The following is a 22903-nucleotide window of genomic DNA, read 5'->3' on the forward strand; positions in this document are numbered from 1 at the left end:
AGACTACATCATCTGTTTTTCCCTAAATACAGAACAGAAATATTTATTGAACACTTCTACCTTTTTTGTGTTGTTACTGATAATTCTACCATTTCCATCTCGTAATGGACCCATACCATTGTCAGGATTCTTTTTGTGCCTAGTATATTTTAAAAACTTCCTTTTTCATTATCCTTAACTCTGCTGGCCATAGATTTCTCTTCATGCCCCTTGCCTCCGTTATCAATTTTTTGTAATTCCTAACTCCTGATTTGTATTCATTATTATCAACTTCCCCTTTCTTCCATTTGTTGTGTATTATTTACTATTATTATTATTTACAGTTTCAAAAGGCAACAGAATTCTGTGTATTTTCATAGTAAACAATTTACTAACTTTTGCATAGAACCATCTAAAAATGTTCTCTTGGAAATTCCCCCTCCCCCCTTTTTTTCATATTTCTTTGGATTTTTCTAGCTAACCAACCAGCTCCAAACTTATCTCACACAAGCCTCCTTAGAAACAGATCAGTTTTAGATGGAACGCATAGTTATTCCCCTAATTCTAGATGCATAACTTTGAGCTAAGTCAAGAGTATTTAACAAAATTGTCAAGTCCTGTCAGATAGTTCCATTTTCCTATACTGTCAGCCTGCCTCGCTGACTTTTCAGCCCCACTTCTCCAAATTTAGGATGGAAAATCTTCCACTATAAGTGTAGTATCTCCATGAGAAGCTTGTTTGCATATTCCAATTACGTTCTGTCATTGGCAGTTTCTTTGGTTTTCCTAGAGAAATCACTGCTAACAATGGAAACTGGTTGACTCTCCTTTTATGTCCTTCATCCTCTGTGTGCTCACAAAGGTTTTGGTAATGATTTTAGCCTTTCTGAGGGCATGGCTACACTTGCAGATGTAGAGCGTTTTGAGTTAAACCAGCCTTCGTAGAGCACAGTAGGTAAAAGCGCTGCAGTCTGTCCACACTGACAGCTTCAAGCGCACTAACGTGGCCACATTTGCAGCACTTGCGGCATTGGGAGCGGTGCATTATGGGCAGCTATCCCAGCATGCAAGTGACTGCAACATGCTTTTCAAATGCGGGGGTGAGGGGGCTGGAGTGTGATAGTGTTACCCGGGGTTCTTTCAACCCAAAGCTCTTGGTAACTTTTACTCTGTGTGAGGAGGTGTCGGGAAATAAATCAGGGGAGACATGGCCGTCCGACCGATAGATGGCTGGCACAAACAGGACAACACAAGAGTGCTTTCACTTAAAGCTAAACTTTACTTAGGGCTAGTCTACACTTACCAGCCGGGTCGACGCGGTGAGTTCGACTTCTCGGAGTTCGAACTATCGCGTCTAATCTGGACGCGATAGTTCGAACTCCGGAAGCGCCGCGGTCGACTCCGGTACTCCACCACTGCAAACAGCGGTGGCGGAGTCGACCTTGGAGCCGCGGACTTCGATTCCGCGGCGTCTGGACGGGTAAGTAGTTCGAACTAGGGTACTTCGAATTCAGCTACGCTATTCACGTAGCTGAATTTACGTACCCTAGTTCGACCCCGCTTCTTAGTGTGGACCAGCCCTTAGTCTCAAGCACTTACACACGTCCACAACAAGATTAGTAAAACACCCCCGACCTTGCTAATTACCAAAGTTGAGTGTGGCTTTCGAGTGACACAGCGGCAGGCTTCCAGTGGCCAAATCTTCTCTCTGCCGGTGGGGACTGCAAGATGTATCCAGAGAGAGAGTCGAAAAAGAGTCCCCAAACGAGTCCCACTATCTCAAGCTTTTCCCCCATATTTATACATTAATAATAGAATGACATGTCCCTTAAAGAAAACTTGTTAAGCAAGCAGTTCCAATGGGCAAGCAAGAGGCTCCTTCTGATTATTGATTAACCAGGTGTGGGTTTTTCTGGAGTTTGCAGCCTTGAGACCCCAATAGACATTCCTGCTCTTTTAAAATGCATGTATCAGCAACTTCAACACAATTCTTATCAAGAAGGACGCGGGGTCAAGCTGCCTTTTCTGTGGCACCTCAAAACCCCCTCCCCTCCTGCCTTGATCAAGCTGAGATTGCTGAATGGCCAATTTACAGTTTGCTGACTAAGCCGCCTTTAACAATAAGCATAGTGGTTTCAAGCACTTTACTGGTTTGCCAAAGTCTCCCCATTCAACAGGGAGTGTGTTGTGTGTATGTGAGGGGAGAGAGAGTGGGTTTTTGTGGGGCTGAGAGCATGTCAGCATGCTGTCTTGTAAGTTCAGACAGCAGCAGACCCTACCCCCCGCCCCTCTCTCACACATAGCATTCCACACTAATGGTTGCTTTGTCTCGGAGCAAATAAGCAGCCGGCTGTCAGAAACGGAGCTTTCAAACGGCATATCCGCATTCCTACAGTGAGTTCAAAACAATGAGAAGAGTGGCTACTTGACTTTAAGGGGATTATGGGACATTTCTGGAGGCTGATCAGAGCGCATTACTGCAACACCTCGTCCACACTGGCACCGCGGTGCTCCAGTGGGGGCGCAGCAAACTTTATTCCACTCGCCGAGGTGGAATACCAGCAGCGCTGTAGCCACGGAGTCAGAGCACTTTACGTGCCTTGCCAGTGTGGATGGGTAGTGAGCTAGTGTGCCCGGGGCTCCTTTATTGCACTGTAACTCGCAAGTGTAGCCAAGCCCTGAGTCATCTAGGGTATAATCTATACCTATTTTTAGATGACATACTGAGAGTATTGTCCACAGAAACCTCCCAGGAAGAAATGGAGAAGAGGCAGAAGACCTTTTCCATGTTTCATGCACACCAATATTTGTGATACATTTAAAGAAGAGGTTTCTAAGCCCATCTCAGAGGATCTACTACCTGGGAGTCAAGAGACACTGAGATGTCGTGGAACTGAATATAATTAATCCACTTCATTGTCAGCTCCTGGGTCTTCTGATCTCTTGTGTGCATCATACAGCATTGGAATTCTCATCTGGCTTTACCAGACTCTGGGGTCTTGTTGACAACTCTGAATGAAGTACTTCTCTTACTTGCAGGGAGAGATGTATCCCAATGTTTTTCGGACATAGGAAATGATCAGTTCCAGAAAGGAGAGTTAGTTTTCCATTGCCCCATGCTCTTATTGGAGAACAGTGTGGGAAGCAGAGGTTTAATAACTTAGGAATGTACATAATTGTATGGCGTTTCTTATAGAAAACACAGTTGTGTGACATTGTGACTCATGATTACCCACTGGGATGTGCTAATGCCCCAAATATTAACACCAGTGCAGAAGTTTCTGATTTCCTACCACTGAAGGGCTGCACAAATATAACAGGATAGAAACTTAGGCTAAGGAAACAACAAGGCATTAGGCATTTTCAGTGAATAATGTAATTAGGTGAAAAGATTTAGTTGTATTTAATTTATTCGCCTGTTAGCATTCTTTGTAAAAAAAATTTATTGCTCTTGAGGACCTTTTTGATTAAATTCATGTCGTTTTTCTGCAGGTGAACTGAAAACAAAATGAGTCTTTATCAGTTTAATTACACTAGACTCATGCAGTCTTCACCTTAAAGCATCTAAGTATCCTGGGGGGTGGGGCATACGAGAGGGAGAGAGACCAAAAAAATGCACACAAAATACCATATAATCTGTGTGAAGGACTAATGTTTCATTAATTATGGTTGCTTTTGTCAGTAGCTTCTGATGATTTTACTGTTAATTAGGAGGAAAATAAGAAACCGGTATTACTTGTGAAAATTTAGCGGATGATTGTCATGTAAAAGTCTTTTTTTTTTTTAATTGTAATTCTTTTTCATTGTCCTAACCAATTTTAAGCAGCTCAGATAGTATCGGGTTTTTAAGAAGAAAAATACTTGCTTGCAACCATATATTTATTTTAGAAATGAACATTTATTTAATTACAGTTAATTGGGTTCATTTCTATTTTATTTTAAAATACATCCTTACCATGGATAACTAGACTTTCTACCTTAGGAAAAAGGGCCAGTTTACCAATTTTCTGGTGAAATAACACTTGCCCTTCTACAGTACCTTCCATGTGATTATCTCAAATCACTTTGTAAACATTAATTAACATTATCCTGGGAAAGTAAATATTGTCCCTACTTCACATATGTGATCATTAAAACACAAGAAGTTAAGGCCTCAGTTTTCAGAAATCTCCTTTAATGTCTGTTTCAGTAGAGCCCAGTTTGAGATACATAACATGATTTCCAGAGGTGCATTTGCACTTCCTAGTGAAGTCAGCCAGAGCTTTTTTTTAAAAATCAAGTACTGGAGGTGTTTCAGATTTTTGTACCATCCAAAACCTGAGGAACCCAAAATTAGTGAACACACTTTCTCCCAGGGCATAAAATTTGGTTATCCATAGAAAGGGTCTATCTTAAATGACTGGAAAACTGAATCACACAAAATCCTGTTGCAGAGCTGGGACTAGGTCTGATATCTCTTCATTTCTCTGTTTGGATCGTGGTTTTTAAATCACTCTTAGAGTTCTTTGTATATTTGATGATATATATGAAAAACAAATTCCCTTATTGCACAAGCTAGTCCAAAAAAAACCTATCAGGCCCAACAAGACAAGATGGGAAATTTCAAGTCAGTCTATAGAAGAATCTCTAATAATGTAAGTTTAAATGTTATAGCTCTCTTGATTCTGTTCCGGTGTTTGAAATTTTCTTTTTGTTTCCTTCTAGTTATTTTTTTTTAAACAGATTGGAAACCATCTCATTGTGCATATAGCTGTGTTGTGTTCTTATTACAGGTTCCCTTTTTCAGAATCCTCATTCTTTCATATGGTTTATTATTTCTGGATGTTTCTAGGTAGGTTTTGGTTGGTTGGTTGGTTTTGGTTTTTTTGGGGGGTTAGGGTTCCAGAGAGCTAGAGATCAAACTATTGATGTGATGGTCACACTCTGTTGAGTTTTACCCAAGATAGTGCCTGGCACCTCTAAATATTTGGGGGACCCAAATTGACAGTGGTATTTAAGAAAATGTCATTTTTATGTCCATTTACCAATACAGAAAAATGACTGGAGGGTTTCCAGTCTCGCCATTTTATATGCTTTAAAGTTTGACTCCTTTAAAATACAAATATAATGGTTCGACTCTATAAAATACAAATGGTTACCTGGAGTGCTTTGAAATATAATGTGCCTCATGGAGTTGCAGGTCAGCATTAGTGATCCAAATTTGGGGTCATTTAACTGAGGATTTCCTGAGTTACAGGCCGTACAGAAAATGGTTTCTGTGTGCTGCCTTATACTGTTAAACTGAGCAGTACTCATGACTGGATGAATCACAGATGTGGCTGAGTTTGATGGCTGTGAACTCATCCATCAATTAACATAACTAAGGATAAGTTAATTACAAGTCTCCACCTAAGGAAAAAAAGTTTTGGACTGAATGTCTGCAGGTTGCTGCAATTTGTGAGTCATGGGTGGCAATTTTATTTTTGAGGAACATAATCAAAGTATTGAGGGAAATTGGACACATGAATGCTCCCTGGGAGGGGAGAGGTGTACTAGGTGGAGAGATATTTAGGGCTGCAGCAAGTCAATTTTGACCGAAAGTAGTGCATGGCACTGATTACATCTTTGGGGAACCCAAATTGTGAACGATATTTAAGAAAATGTTCACTTCTTAGCTTGTGTAGATGTGTACTGTGGAAGGATTATAGTGCACATGTGCCACTACAGAAAAACACAATAAGATGTTTTCTTTGCAGCCCACTTATGCTTGCCTGGGGAGTTTGGGGGAATGTGCCCATGTCACTGTTCCTGGTGAACACCCCTCCACTGACGTTTCTACTCCAGAACTTTGTACTCCTGTGCAATACAAATTTAAGCAGCAAAGAGTCCTGTGGCACCTTATAGACTAACAGACGTTTTGGAGCATGAGCTTTCATCGGTGAATACCCACTTCGTCGGATGCATGTGATACAAATTTAATAACTCGTATAGCTTGCTACACATTGTCTCTGTTACAACGTGTATTTATTTTAGGGGAGGCTTATTGTGAACACAGCAGAATAGTCAGCAGCCAGTCTTATCAACATTTTTGTTATAGGTAGGGAGGAGCTGGAGACAGAGGACTTTGCGGGAGGGACAGAGACAAGGAGAGGAGTTGCGGCTGCAGAGAGGGCAGGAAGTGAGAATGGGTGGTAGGCAAGTGTTGGCTTTGTTATTTGAGAAAATCTATATTTTACTGGTCCCAAGGCAGGGCAAGTGGCTGCTTCCAGATCTTGGAGCAATTAATGTGTTTCCAAAGACACAAAGTGATCATTTGCAGCTGATAGTCCAGGTACTTTGACTACCGAGGGAAAATAAATGTGTGTGCTGCCAGAGTTGCTAACATGTGGATTCTGGGAGAGTCCATGTTTTGCCTGCATTGCAGCATCTAACCAGTGACCTAAGAAGTTGTGATCTATCAGACATTGTGATGATTCACTCAGGTTGAGATGATCTGAGCCTTATTCTTAGGATACACGATACAGTGTGTGAGAGCAGATGTGGATCTCATCAGAGATTTGTGTGCAGGAGCTGTTTTCTCAGATTTCGCTGAGAGTCTGAATAATTGCTACAGCCACATATGAAAGTGATTAAGTATTGGAAGAACACTAATCAGGAAATTGGAAATGGGCTGACCAGACAACGTGCACTATATGGCATAGAAACATTACCAGCTCTGACATCTCACTGTTTCTTGGAGATGGGGTACATCTATTGCAGGGGTAGGCAACCTATGGCACGGGTGCCGAAGGCGGCACACAAGCTGATTTTTCAGTGGCACTCACACTGCCTGGGTCTTGGCCACTGGTCCGGGGGGCTCTGCATTTTATTTAATTTTAAATGAAGCTTCTTAAACATTTTAAAAACCTTATTTATTTTACATACAACAGTAGTTTAGTTATGTATTATAGACTTGTAGAGAGAGACCTTATAAGAACGTTAAAATGTATTACTGGCACGCGAAACCTTAAATTAGAGTGAATGAATGAAGACTCGGCACGCCACTTCTGAAAGGTTGCCGACCCCTGATCTACTGGATAGGGATTAGGGGATCTTTCTCTCAAACATAAAACGCTCAGTATTTTGGAACAGAAATCCTGTCTCAGTTCTTTCACCAGCCTTATCACAAACTCCACCCTCGAACCATTTTGAAACATGACCAGGAGCCCCATTCCACTGTAACATAGTTGTCCTTCGCTCTAGGCACTGCATGAGTCAGTTACAGAAGGGAGGTAGTAACAGCAATAGAGATGTTTGTATACCAGGAAGTAAAGACTTCCTGGAAATGCATTCCCTGCTTTTGATGTGGGGGCAGTGAGCGCCTGGGTACAGTAGTGGGGAGGGGGCCAGGTTGGAGGGGGAATGCAGTGAATGCGTCAGGGGCATGGCTGGCAAGGTGTGCCAAAACCAGCTGATGTGTGCGTCTTGGGAGGGAAGGCCAAACTTGTGGGACATGGTATCTACAACTGCCAAAATGACAGCTAATTCCTACCAACAGTGTATCTTTTTCTGTTGGATAAAAAAATTAATGAAAAAACCTAGAAAATTCAATGACAAAAAAACCCTATGTTCATTCAAAGTTAAGGTCTATCGTCCCCTTGCAGAACGCTGGGTTGAGCAAGACTCAAGCTTCTGAACATCAGGATATCCTTAACTCTGTCCTCTTTCAGCGGTTACCCTCTGTTAACACACGTACCTTTACTCTGCCAAGCCCACAGTTGCTGAAATGGACAAGCTCTTCACCTCCCTTTACAAGCCATTCATTCTAACCCACAGGATTCCATCGAACACTGTTATAGAACAAAATGAAAAACAAAACTGGTTGCCTTTCTTCTGTTCCCCTGGCATAGGCAGTAGCCAATGGGAATTAGTTGCATACACTCAAGATGCAGTCAGCATGTTAGGTGTACCTAGAAGAACTGATGGAGGCAATAGTTGTGCCTGCTTGGTAAAGGTGTGTTTGTGATGTAAGGAGCTGTAAGTGTGATATGAGATCTGTGTTTTGCACCCTCTGATGTGTGAGAGCAAAAAGAAAGGACTGCATCTGTACCTTCAGGTTCTAGTATGCATCGGTTCAGTGCAGAATTGTGTACATTTAGGTCTTCCAATTTTAGGTTATAATTGATAGCTTGATAAAACACCCCGGTTATGAGAATAATGAAATGAGCATTTATCCAATAAACACCAGAAATGGTTACTCAATTCATGTTGACTTCATCCCTTTCACAGTGCAGTTTGTTTATATAGGTAAATGTCACTGCTGACTGGCTTATATCTAAGGGATTGTCTACCCAGAGCAGTAATGTGGACTATGGAGATGTGATTTCTAAAGCACACTAACATGTTACAATTTAACTGGTCTGTGTAAATCCTGCTGTTAAGCACTAAAGATTCCTTGGAGTGCTTTAACATAATGCTATATGAAATAGTACTACGTTAAAGCACAATAGGGACTAATACACCAACCAGGGTTTCAGTAACAAGGATGTGAAGCTTAAACTAATCATGTAGGGCAGTGGGCGCCCGCCGAAGGACCAATGCGGTGGTGGAGCACCCGCCGAAATGCTGCCGAATTTCGGCGGCATTTCGGCGGCGACGCCTCTCGATGACATCACTTGTCGGCGACAAGCGTCGTCATTGAGAGGCGTCCCCGCCGAAATGCTGCTGCGGCATTTCGGCGGGTGCTCTCCCGGGGACCAGGACGCGGGCGCATTAAGATGCCCCCGCGGGTGCCATGGCACCCGCAGACACTGCGTTGGGGACCCCTGATGTAGGGCATTTTTTATACCTGTAATAAAAATTAAGTAGACAAGAATTTTGGGAAGTACCTGAAAAAAAATCATCTCATTACAGCGTACAAGAGATCCGTGAAACCCTCAGACTTCTGAACATCTACATAGAACTCAAAAATTGCTAAAAATAAGCCTAGAAAATGAAATTAACAAACCCTGAGAAAGAGAAGCTCTACATACATTATGTAATTAGTAGGACATTGGGGGCAGGTTATTACTAAGGGTATTGTCAGTAGTGAGCTGGGATATGAGAGCAGTCTAAGCATTTATTATCCACATGGACTCAAGTGTGGTCAGTGTCAGGTGTAGCTGGATTGATTGGTCGAGGCACTAGTTAGCTCTGTTTTGTAGAGATGTGTTTGTAAGATCTGTGGATTACTTTGAGGTGTGTGACAGAGCTGTGATTGTGATATGAGGAAATGGATGCTTCGCACCCTCTCACGTGAGGAAAGGAAAGAAGAGGTGCATGTGTATCTTTAGGATGCAGTATCCATCATTTATTTTCAGAATTGTTATGTCAGTATCAGGACATAGGGCTTTTATTACAAAAGACATTGTCAGCAGTGAACTAGAATATGAGAGGACTAATACTTTAATGATGGTTAAGTGAAAGTGTAAGTTAAGATGTTATGCTCTAAGTATAAGGGAGTTTTAAAAGGCTGTGAAGTGATTCATCAATTGTATACATGTGATATTCTTTCTGGGCAGTTGGCTAAGTGTGTGAGTGTATTCCAGGATCTGGAACCTCCTGAATCTTACAGTACCAAGGGCCAGTGTCATATGTATGTATCAGATGGAATCCTGTGGGTGAGAGTGAATGAGTGGTAAAAGGAGGTGAAAAGTTTGTACATTTCAGCACCTGTAGGCTTGGCAGTGTAAATTATGTGTATTAACAAGGTGTAAGTGGGGCATTGCTGATAGAGGGCAACCTTAACTCTGCATTTCCTGATTTTCAGAAGTTTGAGTCTTGCTTAACTCATCATTCTGCAGGGGGACAGCATGCCACCAAACAACTTTAACTCTGTGTTAATGTAGTTTTTTGCCATTCAGTCATTTTTAATCTACTGATACAATGCTACTGACATAGACCGTGACTACTAATCAACATTAAAGAAGAAAATCTGCTAAAGTTTCAAAACCTGCATTTCTATACTTTCCTCAAGGGTCACCTGTGTAGAGTAGTTATTTTCTTAGCTAGGGCAAATATTGTCCCACTGCAGTTGCATAAATTACAAGGTTGTAGAAACTACCGTAACTCTAAGGGTAAATGTGAAAAGTGCTGTAATTATTCCTCTGAATATTTCAATATCTGATACCCTTTGGATTATCTCATCTTTGGCAGAGCAATCATTGATGCCTTTGACATTTTTCGAAGTAGTAGGAAGCCATAGTTCTCAGGTACAGAGAGGCTGCCACTTACTCTATTGATACAATAACTGTACTGTCTTGATTAATTGAAGGGAGGGTATAACCTATCTCTGGTGATTGAGTTGTTCTTAGCAAACCAATTTTGGAAACATTTGTCTAGCATCCTTAGTTCTTAAAAATTAAAATGAGTCACCCTAAAATAGACAGGTCAGCTTAACCATCAGTGCCCTTATAACAATTTGTATGAAAAGACACTTGAGGCATAAAGTGCTAGTGTAATTCAGTTTCCCCTTAAGTAGTCAGTCATTTTTCATGTTTATTTTTCTAGACTTCGTATGAAAAGATTTGAAATTTCATTCCATAAGACAAATGTTTAAACAGCTCTGCAACTTTAATCTTTAGATAAGTAGCTAACAACAGCCACGCCAACTTTTATCATCTTTTGACATGTGGAGAGGTGTGTCCTCCAACTGTGGAAATTCCCTGACTGGATACATGATTCATAATTATTGTATTTAATCCTAGGCAGACTGATTATTGAAGAGCAATAATCAGTGGTAGGAAGATACCCACACTGAATCATGTTACCCTGCAAATTTTTTCCAATGCATTTCCGTAGTTTTTCACATAGGCCAGATTTGAGATGGGCATTCTGAAGAATACCAAATGTTCCAGGCCATTTTAACTCTCCGGGGTTTTTCCTTAAAGCGTATTTGAGTGCTGTTATTTTCTCCTGTTGTTTATTTCCATTTTTGCTCCTCGCATCACATCTGACACAGAGATAACTGTGAAAGTTGTCACATTTACTGAATATTCATAAATGACCTTCAGGTGTACAGATGAAATTAGATATTGTGTCCAGAAACCTTTATTCTAAAATAATCATGTTTTTGTAAAAACTGGTTTTGTTTGATTCTTTTAACAGTGGCAATGGTGCTGAATTTACTTTGATAAAAGACCCGCTTCAGATACTAGAAGAGATTGTTTCTGCAGTCCATGCAAGTGCTGAAAAGGGGTAAGAATGTATATGGATGCTGTTAACCTGATTTTTAGTGGGTTGTATATTATTATAGGCTTGCCCATGATCTGACCATAAGATAATCAGGTTCTCGTCCTGAAATCATGCTACGCAGAATTGAATGTTCAATATTTTGTAAGGACCCTCAGGGTGTGTGGCTAGAATGCTCATGCTGAGGTCAAAGCTGAGCTTTGGAGATTTTTATTAAAATAAAGGAAAAAGTGATCAAAGCTCGAAACCACAGAATCAAAAAGAAATAATAGAGTTCTGTGGATACCCGTGGCATCATTTCTTACAAAAGTTGCTTAGACTTGCACACTCACACCCTTCCTTAGCGGACCTGGTGATGGGAGGCAGAGGACCAGCCTTGTCTCTGGTATGACAAATGAGTCCGATGTTTCATGTTCCTCAGTATCCGAGATGGTGGAGAAGGGTCAAATGTTGAGTAGCTGTTGAAAAAGCTAAGCTAAAAGCTAAAGACAAAAAGAACAAAAGGGAACTAAACTAGTTGGATGGAGCACCTCTTTGCATGGTGGTTTTGCCCTCTTATAGGGTCTTTGCACCCTTCTAAATATTCATGTCCGTGTCCAACGTTCCATGCCCAAATCTTTATTTCCTCACCCATATAATCTTTTATTTTAATAAAAATCTTACTCTAGAGGCTAGCGTATTCCTACATATTAACAGCATAGCCATACATACTAATGCCAGTTATCTCATTCTTGAAACATGTTACCTTTGGCCTGGACCATTACTTCCATGTTCTTGCGGTGTACCTTGTGGTTACCGGTAGGTCCCAAAAATCTTTGGTAAACACATTCAATTCCCTAAAATCTAAAGGCTAACTGGTAAGCCATTTATCTATGCCAAAGGTTACAAATACTCATGCTAACTTGCTTCAGCTAATCGTACAGGATACAGGCCTTTATGTTCCTTGCATATGGGCTGTAATACATCATACAAATTCTTTTGCTAACACTGTCAGATTTTTTTGGTCACAAATGCTATGACCGGGTACAGTATTGAATGTGGATACTTTCCTGCAAAGGAGTATACGATGAACTTATTTCCCACATGCATTATAAGACACCCATCAGTAGTACTTGACTTTTGCATAATTTAAAAGAAAAAGCATACTATATCCTACAACCCCTTGCAATTATCAAACTATACTTACTGAAAGGACTAAATCCAAGTGCCTAATTACTAGTGGGGATTGCAACGTTTTGTTGGAAAAACATCCAAACAAAAAGGTCTGTTTTGCATCCAGCTGTAAAAGTGACAGAATCCCACTGGGAATTAATTCCGAACCCTAGGGCCTGCCACCAAGAATGCCTTGAGTCTAGCTCATGGAAATTCATCCCCTGAACGACTTTCACAATCCATTAGTTACATTAAAAAGAAAGCTCTCCCACCCGTCCAGTTCCTTGTTAATAACTCCCGCTCTAGGAAAAAAATAAGGCTTTGCTTAATTATGAATCGATCCTCATCTGTTTGCTGTACAACACTCATTACCACTATACCTATTTTTGACTAAGCCATAACCAGAATCAGCAGGCATGAGGCAGGGGGGAAGGTAAGGTCTGTACACTGAATCATTGTTCAAACTTCTAGTGCTTTAGTGTCCTGCCAATGTTATTTATCATTTTATTGGTTCTCTTAGCATTGCTATTCTTATGGTCGTGTCAGCATTTTCATGATAACTGAGCCTTAAAATTTATTCTGGACTGAAACATGGCATACAAATCACAGTTTGAGAGAGAAAATGTAGTATACCAAACAAAACCAAAAAACAACAAAAAAAAGTGATCTTATGGAGTTAAACAAAAAAGAAACTTAAGTCAGATATGTGTTTTGTGAGCTTTTATAACTCAATGTGATGTGGCTTTTCGTTGACTCTGTGGTAGGAGGAATCTCACATTTTTTCTTTGATCCCCATAATTTCACTTCTTAGCTGAGAGAACTGATCCCTGAAAGAAGTGCTGAGCCAGGGCTTTTGCAAATTGCTTATCTGAAGTAACACTGTGCGTGGGGAAGAGGCAGAACTCCCTCCTCCTCCCCCCACACACATTAAGGTATTGTCTGCACAGCAGCTGAGAGATGTGATTTCTAGCAGAGGTGAATATAAACTTGTTAGTTCTCTTTGAGCTAGTCTCTAAAACTAGCAGTGTGGCCCTGGTAGCACAGGCTGCAGCTTGGGTTAGCTGCCCCAGTACATACCTTGGGGGTCAGGCAGGACTGTATTTGAGTGCCTAGCCCTAGCCGCAGCCCATGTCACCACAGCCACACTACTATTTGTAGGTGCTAGTTTGATTTGAACTAGCCAGGAGTCTCTACTGGCTCTGGGAATCACACCTCCCTGCTGCTTTGTAGACATACCCATACTTAAGTACCATATAACGGCAAGTTGGGGCATGCCGAGCAGGGAACATTAGCTGTGCCCCAGCTCAGCTTAGTTGTTGAAGATCTGAACTGAGAAATAAGTGACTTTAGACCCTGTCCTTGGCAGACAGCAGCAACAGACCTACAGTTGAGAAAACAGAGTCTAGTAGGATCCTCACTTCCACCTCTGTTTAGCACTTCAACAAATTAGGTGAGCAGTGTGTGTGTGTGCAGGTGTCCAGATTAGAGTTGAGAATTGCTATGCTAAAAATGGCTAGATAAATTAAACTATTGCCAGTTTTTCCTTCCATAACTTATAACAACTTGGTTTCTTTTTAACCCCAAACAGCCTAATAGGAAACTGCAGTTTAAAGATGATCCGCTGTGCTTTATTTCTTTTTGCATGTTTTAGTAAGCATTTTTACTATGGCTCATACATATCTTTGATATAGAAGCCATCTCATCGTGTGCTTGATAACCATATAATGGGGGAAAAAATCCAAATATTACAGTAACCAGACAGACCAAAAATGTATAATAAATGCTTTAAACCCTGAATAATCCTGTATTTCTCTTTGAGTTGATATTATAGGAAACTCCAAAACACACATGATTTTCAGAAGCAATTCCAGAAAACCTGGTTATAGCACTGAGGTATATACCTACTCCTCCTGTTTAAGATAGTGGAAAAATTCTCATTGCTTTGAGTTAGAGCAGGATTGAGTGCTTCAAGTAATAGTCCATCACAAATAGCCACACTTATAGGTGAGTTTGGGAATACACAATACAAACGAGAGACCAATATAATCTGTGTCCTGAAAGCATTTCTTGGCTTTCACTTCTTCTTCGTAAGTGTTTGTATAGAGAACTTGAGGTCAAGAAAATGGTGCATGACTGATCTTGGCTTCTCCTCAGTAGTTATCACTAGGGTCCGAGAGTCAGCCAGTCCACCCTTAGCACAGAATGGAATTTAAATTTCAATCCCATAAATACCAGGTCTGTTAGTTTTTGAATAATTCAAGAAATTACGGCTATAAATGTACCACTGTAATTATAGCTGTACAGCTCCCATGTGGACACTCTCATATTTGAGAGTGAGTTGCCTTTTTCTAGTTTAGCTTATGTAGCTTTCATTTAATTTTGTTCAGCAAACTCCTTCCCAGTCTGTCTCCACCTCCTCCCTCCCCTCACCCCCCAGAATATGTATTTGATTCCAGATAGAAGGCAGAATTGCCAGTTTTTCATCTCAATAACACACAAATTGGCCTCCTCATATGGTTGGGCCTGGTGTGTGTGTGTGTGTGTGTGTGTGTGTGTGTGTGTGTGTGTGTGTCTGTAGAAATGGTCCAGGTTCCTGTTCTTTCTCCCATTTTTTAACATCTGTGCTACCCCACTCGAGTCCTTAGTTGCAGCAACACTTCTGGTCAAAAGAGGCCTCATCCACTTTCCCATTGCGTCACAGACATATCACTGTAATGGGTGCAATGGTTCACTGTGTAGTTAAGCTTCAAATGCAGTTTCCATAATAACACTCTCCATGTCCAACCTGTTTGGGGATTGCTCTTTTTAAAATTCATTTGTGGGTGAAATTTTCAATTTTTATTAGTCCAGAGATTATTTTGATTTAAATTTGGAGCAAAAAAATTTGTTATAACACAGATTGTGGCAAATCACCCTATTCAGTGCTAATTTGAACTATTTTCTTTTGAAAGGAGCTGTCTGGAGTCTCTCAGTTTGTGTACTCTGCTAACACTGTGCATTTAAACGCTAATCAAGTGTGAAGATCAATGTGACTATAGAAAAGATTACTCAGATTCATTTAAACATACCGGTACTTGCTTACCTCCTTATACTTCAGCTATCAAGACAGCAAAGTATAAAGCTTCTGCTTCAAGAAAGTCATAAAAAATTGAGACGTGAGCTTGCCTAACTTTTGAGAAATGTTCCAACAGTTACTTTTAATTTTCACACTTTTAATTTACAGTTTGAATGACACTCATTCAGCAGAGTAATTTCTAATTTAGCTCAAGTTCTGAGATAGATGAGATAATAATAGAGGCTAAATAATATTGAAATCCTCACAACTGAAAACTTAAACTGTCAATGTTTATTACTTCAGACCTTCAAGATAGGATAAATTGGTGTTTTCTGACTAATACTACTTTGCCATCTGTCTTGTTAGGACAAATAAAGGAACATTAGTTATAAATTACATTTCACATGGAGCCACTTTCTTAAAAAAACAACAACAACAAAAAAAACAAAAAAACCAACCCAATGATAGTTTTGAAATATTACCAAAGAATAGCAGAACATTGTTTACAGATTTACTACATGATATTTTGGAGTCTGTATAGGACTGTAGACTCTTGCCTACAACTATTCACTGATTTTACTAATCTGTACACTGTAAATACAGTTTAATAATCAGAATGCATTTATTCTAATGTACTTCATTATATGATATAATCTATTCATATTAATTTATTTTCATTATCTGCAGTACCAACCCCCCCCCCCAATTTAATTATAAACCACCTATTTTTCTTCAGGCAATGTCCCTATGGGTGCTCCACTTCAGGCGCCTCTCGCGCTCTTCATCGGAGATTTTCAATTAGCATTCAGAGTAGCAGCCGTGTTAGTCTGTATCCACAAAAAGACCAGCAGTACTTGTGGCACCTTAGAGACTAACAGATTTATTTGAGCATGAGCTTTCGTGGGCTACAGCCCACTTCATCGGATGCATAGAATGGAACACACAGTAAGAAGATATTTATACATACAGAGAACATGAAAAGGTGGAAGTAGCCATACCAACTGTAAGAGGCCAATCAGTTGAGATGAGATAAGCTATCAATTGACTGGTTCTCAGTTGATTGGCCTCTTACAGTTGGTATGGCTACTTCCACCTTTTCATGTTCTCTGTATGTATAAATATCTTCTTGCTGTATGTTCCAGTCTATTCATCCGATGAAGTGGGCTGTAGCCCACGAAAGCATATGCTTAAATAAATTTGTTAGTCTCTGAGGTGCCACAAGTACTCCTGTTCAGTTAGCATTGTCCATTCAGCCTATACATGCACCCTATGCCTCCTCACACCAAATACTGAGGCTATAGGAGTGTGAGGGCAAACCACTCTCAGGTCCTTCTCAGCTGCCTCAGCCTTGGACACAATACTAGTCTGGATTTACAGCTGTGCCATTTAGCCCACATCCTGTCATTTGGAGACCACATTGCCTATTTCCAGCATGCTTGAAGGCAGATCACTACAGACAAGTGGATCATACAGGTCATAACATAGGACTATGCCATCCATTTCGTCACCCCCTCCCTTCCACCCCTCCTTCCCTGTCCCTCTTCAGGGACTTCTCTCTCAAGCTTTTATTGAGACAAAATTGAACTCTCTACTTCGATTAGGAGCAATACTGCTGGTTTCTCCTCCTCACAAGGGCAAGGGATTTTACTCAAAGTATTTCCTTGTGCCAAAGAAGGATGGAGGATGGAGACCGATCTTATATCTAAGATTTCTACACAAGTTTGTAAAGTTTCAAAAGTTTAAAACGGTCACTCTCGCAGCTATAATTCCTTCACTAAAGAAAGAGTATTGGTTTTCGGCCCTCAGTCTACAAGATACCTATTTCCATATAATGATATACCAATTGCATAGGAATTACCTATACTTCACTATAGGTCAGGATCATTTTCAACAACTAGTGCTTCCTTTTGGCCTTTCCTGGGCCCCAGGGGTGTTCTCAAAAGTCCTGGCAATAGTGGCTGCTTACCTCAGACAAGAAGCGATCCTAATCTTCCCATACCTCCACAACTAGCTGCTCAAGGGCTGTTCTGACACAGCCAGAATTATCCTTATGTAACCCTTCTGCCGGGCCGAAACAATAGCAGCAAGGGCTGGGTTCAATACATAGGGGTCCCTTCCCCCACAACATAATGCAAACCAGCTCGAGCCCCCACCCAGTGACCTGGGAAAATCTTACACACACCCCTGGGCGCCTCGAGGAGGCAATACTTACCCTCTCGCAAGCACAGACTCTTGGTGTAGCAGAAAAGGTTTAATTACATGAGATAAACAACAAGCATTAAACTGGGAAAATACCTCAACTAGAGTTCATAGGTCAAACCGTGAGCAAAGACCCACCCCAGCAAATTGGGCCGTGTCCTTCTCTTGGGGCCCTGGAGTCCAGCAACCCCCAAATCACCCACAGTCCCAAAAGTCCCACAATCCAAAAGTCTCTGTCCCGGGTCAGTGCAGCCCCAGAGTTCAAGAGTCTCTCTGCAGAGGTCCCCCTCCCCAGCCTGGGTAGAAAGGGGCACCTTACGTGGGTTCGGGGCCAACTGCCCTGCCTCTTCGTGGGGTTCTGCTTCCACTAGTCGTCCCCGCAAACAGCTCAGCTCCGCTTGCTCTGTGGGCTGCTCCGCTCTGCCAGCTGCTCTGGCCCACCAGCTGTCCTGTGAGCCACTCTAGCCGTCCTCACGAGCTTCTGGGCTCCACTCACCCAGGGCTGCACAAACTGCTCCACTCCGCTCTGCCAGCTGCTCTGCTCCACGGTATTGCTTCAGGCTCCCCCACTCATAAGCACAGTACTCAGTGCTCTCAGCTCAGCAAGTCCAGCTCTTCAGTGATTTCAGCTCTTAGTGATTCCAGCTCATAGTAGGGGAGCCCCAGTGAGTTCAGCTCAGTAACCTGTATCTAGATTCTTAAGGGAATCAAAAATTAACTCTGACATTCCACAGTGGAGAGAGGCACCAGTGGGACTGGTGCTTCTGGCTCACACAAGAAGCCTGCACCACTCAGTACAGATCTCTGTCCCCAGCCTCTCTCCTTTCAATGGGTTTTGGAACCCATGTGCCCCATCTAGCAAGCGCTATCCAGCTGACAATGAAACCCCCCATCACAAGACAATTTTGTAGTTCCCCATTTACCCAATCAGGGTGACAACATTTCATTCCTCCTGCCCCAATAACAACGAAATTGGGGCTCTCACAGCTGTGAAAATAACCATCCCATGCTGCTTTGCGGTATGCTAAATGGGGTGGGAGTGCCCATGCAAATAACCGAAATACCAATGCAACACTTTAAACTTCGTTCTGCACTCCCCATAATTTACCACCAGATGTCAGGGTGGGGCTCATCTTGACTCTGCTTACACTTATAGTGCCTAAGGGACAAGCTTGGCACCTTTAACTGTTTCAACTATGTATCCAGCTGTTGTTCTAGCTCCCAGCCATTTCTCATCTCCTGTAACGGGATACAGATCATGTGGTTCTTCCCAGCCTAGTGGTTCTTCACCTCAGGGTATGTCTCCTCAATGGTTCACAGGGTTAGAATCCTCCTGTTCTACTGACAGGGCCAGCTCTAGGCACTAGCAAAACAAGCAGGTGCTTGGGGCGGCACATTTGCAGAGGGCGGCATTCCGGCCATCTTTTTTTTTAACTCACTTCCTCCCCTCTCACAACCCTGCAGAAGCGGAGCCACGGAGCAGCTGGAGATCCAGCATGGGAGCTGAGAACCCATGGGACCCTGGGAGCTGTAGTTCCTTGCCTATAGAGCCAGCCCTGGAGCAGGGAAAGAACTACATTTCCCAGCAATCCCTTGGCAGCTATCAACAGGAAAGGGATGGGGGAGGAAGTGAGGTAGCTGAGCCATGCTGCAGCTTGCTGTGAGTCCAGAGCTGCTAGAAGGGGGTGGCACTGTGAATGGGGAACAAGTGTGCCCAAGGAGTAGGTGGCTTTGCCCCAGATATTCCCTTCAGAAGACTTCCCCAGACTGGATTAGGGACACTAGTGTGACCTCACCTTGCAGCCCCCAAAGAAGGAATTGGGTGGACTAAATGGGCAGTGCACCTCTCTAGCTGAAGCCTAGCAAGGGAGATACGTGGATCCCACTAGAATTTAAAATGAGAGGTAAGGGAAGGGAGGCTCTGCTAGAGGACTTTGGCAGCTTTAGATACAGTACCAGGCACGTAGGAGAATTTCCACTTCTGAGCCATGGAAGCAGAAATTGACTTTTCCTTTCCAGATTTAGCTAATATTTAGAAAGGGAATCTAGCACCCGCCTTCCAGATTTGAACACCCTCAAAATTCAGGAGTGCTCAAGCTCAATTTAGGCAGCTGTTACTTCATTTCTCCCAAATCAAATATACTGATCCACTATAACTTGCTGTAGAAAAAATAGGATAAATTTAGCAAGAAATGCTTCCCAGTGGTTTTTAGGACTGGAATTGCTATTTTCAACAGCTATTTTTTTTTTAAGTTTTATTTGTTTAAAAGGAAGACAGCGATATTGCATTGGCAAATTCCCCATAGAAAGAAAGAGTGGAACAAAAGAATAATAAAGGCACCTCAACTTTTCCTCATTTATGTAGGACAGTCTTATAATATGCATCCAGATATACTCCAGTCACACAAGCTGAAAATTGTTCCACTTTACTGAAATTCTGTAACCATATGGGAACCAATCCTGTCTGTGTTCTGTGCACATCCAAAATTCCTGTTAACTGACCCGCCCTGGGAGTGAGTTACAAGTGACCCAGGGCTGGGACAGCAGGAGAGTGCAGGTTGAGGGGGAGAGCCCAGGGCTGGGGCAGCTGGGGGCTGCTGGTGGGGGGAGGGCACTGGTGGGAAGGAATGGAGGGAGCCCAGGGCTGGGGCAGCAGGGGAGTGCGGCGGGGAGCCCAGGGCTGGGGTGGAGGGGCAAAATTTTTTTTGCTTGGGGCAGCAAAAAACCTAGAGCCGGCCCTGTCTACTGAAGTGCAACAGTATGACTGAATAATACAAAGAAATCAACCAGTACTACTTTCTGCAGAAATGGAAGAGATCCTTCTATTGTTGTTATCACTGCCTCCTGTCTCATTTGGTGCTACTTCACCCTTTTGGATTATCTGTTGCATCTAAAGAAATCAAGGTTATCTATTAGTTCAGCTAAGATCCATTTGGCCACAGAATCAGCCTTTCATCCTCCATTAGAAGGATTCTCCATATTTGCTCATCCAGTATCATCTAGGTTTATTAAAGATTTGGGGAATCTCTGTCTCCAGATTAGAAAACCTACTCTGTTCAGTTACCTTATGAGATCTCCATTCCAGTGAATGGCAAACCTAGTCTCTGTTGCATTTATCTATGAAGACGGCCTTTTTAGTAGCCATCATGTCAGCCCGTAAAATCAGGGAGATTGGGGTTGGCAGATACCCCCTTTCCGGGATTCTTTAAGGACAAGGTCTCTTTACATCTACACCCTAAAGTCTTACCTGAGATTCTATCAGAGCTCCATTTTAACCATTCATCTTACCAGTGTTGTTGGTTTTCTTTTTTCCTGAAGTGACATAGTTCTCTACAGCAATCCTGTTTATATACAGTGGGTGTTAGAAGAAGGGCATTTGGCTTTCATTTGAGATAGGACCAAGCAATTTAGAAAGTCACTTAGGTTCTTCATTTCCTTCATGGATATATCCACAAGGTCTTCAAGCTCTACTCAGAGACTATCGAGATGGATATCTGAATGTATTGTCACTTGTTATGCTACAGGCATTCATCCCATCCCCACAAAGGGTGATAGCACATTCAACCATATCACAGGCAACATCTAGGGCATTACTGAAGAATGTACTAGTATCTGAAATATGTAGGGCCAATACATGGGCTTCAGAGTGCATTTTCAAAATATTATACCCTGATCCATGCTGTCAGATTTGATGTGGCACTTGGTTCTGCTATACCACTTTCAGTTCTGGACTCTATTCTGAAGCTGCCTCCTTCATTTGGGGTACTGCTTGGAAGCCACCAGAAGTGGAGCATCCATAGAGACTCTACTCGAAGGAGGCAAAGAGGTTACCCACTTTGTGCAGTAACTGCAGTTCTTTGAGTTGTGTATCCCTATGGGTGCTTTACTACCTGCCCTCATTCCCTTTTGCATTGGACTGATCCTCCACGGACATTTGGGTGGAGAAGGAAATGAGGGTGGTTCACCCATGTACACCATATAGCTTCAGTATTTGGTATGAGGAGGCATAGGGTACATGCATGAGCTAAATGGACACTAACTGAAATCTCCAATCAAGGGCTCCAGTGGAGCATGTGAACTGTAGTGGAGCACTCATAGGGGGACACATCTCAAAGAACCGTAGTTACTGTACAAAGTGGTTAACTGCTTCTTCTCCCTTGCCGATAAACATGGTTGTTTTGTAATCATGAATAACTATAATAGGACATTATAAAGTAACTAAATTGAAAAGGGTGCTATTCAGAAGGAGAGAAGGTGGAAGGTCAACAATGATATAAATTTGTAAAGAAAAGAAAAAATTCCACATGCTTTTAAAAGTAGGAAATAATGATTGTTGGAGGAAGGAGTGAGCAAAAGCACAGCAAAAGCAAATTACTTACTGATCAAGTTTAACTCATTCTTATAGGCAGATGATGCGCTAGTACAGACACCCATTGGAACCAGCCCTGATCAGAAGGTCTAGTATCTTACTCCCTTAGGATGTAATCCACTCAATTGAGCCAATACCTTTGGCTAATAACACACACTGATACATAGTCCTTATATGATAAATTACCTCAAATTATTTGCCCAAATGTAAATGTTAAAATATTAGTTATCTGGTCTGTTTTATCTGTTATACTGCCAGACAGAGTTTGAGTCATTTAAATGAATGCTGAACGCCCTTCTAAGATACCTGTTCCTGTTCCAATACCTCCAATAGCAGTTTTGTATGACTGTACACAAACATTTCCAGATTTATTTAGAGGGGGATGAGGGAGAACAGAATGAAATATAAACTTCTGCAGGATAGGACAGAAACTAGGGAACTGGTCCTCTGGAATTTCCCTGATCGTGATTGGGGAGAGGAGCCCACCCAGAATATATGGTTGGAGTTTGGACCTGGTTATAAATAGAGCAGCCATCCTAACCTACTGTTCCATTGAGGTCAGTCCTCTTTACAATTTCAACAAAGGCCAAATCCTGTACCCTATTGAAGGTTTGTTTGTTTTTTAAAGGTACCCAATTACATTGAAAACTTTTGCAAATCTTTACTACAAGAGTTGAAAATATGCTTTAATTTCTTAATTGCTTCCAAACAGAGACTTCCAAATCTCCTGTCCTAACAACCTATCCGAGAGTTAGTGTGCAGTAAGCCGGGGTCTGAATCAGTGTGCCATGGAACTCCTAGGGCATGGCAGCAGGGCCACTCTGCCAATTAGTATGCAACAAGCTTGTGCACTGTAGATTCACACCCTGGCTTGCATTGCACTAAGTCTCCATGTAGGTTATCAATACTGTGCCCCTCGTCATGCTCTCGTGGTTTTTCCTCACATAGAGCTATTCTCAGGC

The 22903-nt window shown here is 41.9% G+C and overlaps 1 protein-coding gene across 1 annotated transcript in view; it reads left to right on the plus strand.

The window, feature by feature from the left end:
• NBAS (NBAS subunit of NRZ tethering complex) overlaps positions 1 to 22903 on the plus strand; it is a 363078-nt gene that overhangs the window by 264039 nt on the left and 76136 nt on the right. The window contains exon 47 of the mRNA XM_045011210.1: positions 11083 to 11172. Within this exon, the coding sequence (XP_044867145.1) occupies positions 11083 to 11172 (90 nt within the window). The remainder of the gene's footprint in view (positions 1 to 11082; positions 11173 to 22903) is intronic.

This window comes from Mauremys mutica, chromosome 3, assembly GCF_020497125.1.
Source record: "Mauremys mutica isolate MM-2020 ecotype Southern chromosome 3, ASM2049712v1, whole genome shotgun sequence".
Classification (NCBI taxonomy): Eukaryota; Metazoa; Chordata; order Testudines; family Geoemydidae; genus Mauremys; species Mauremys mutica.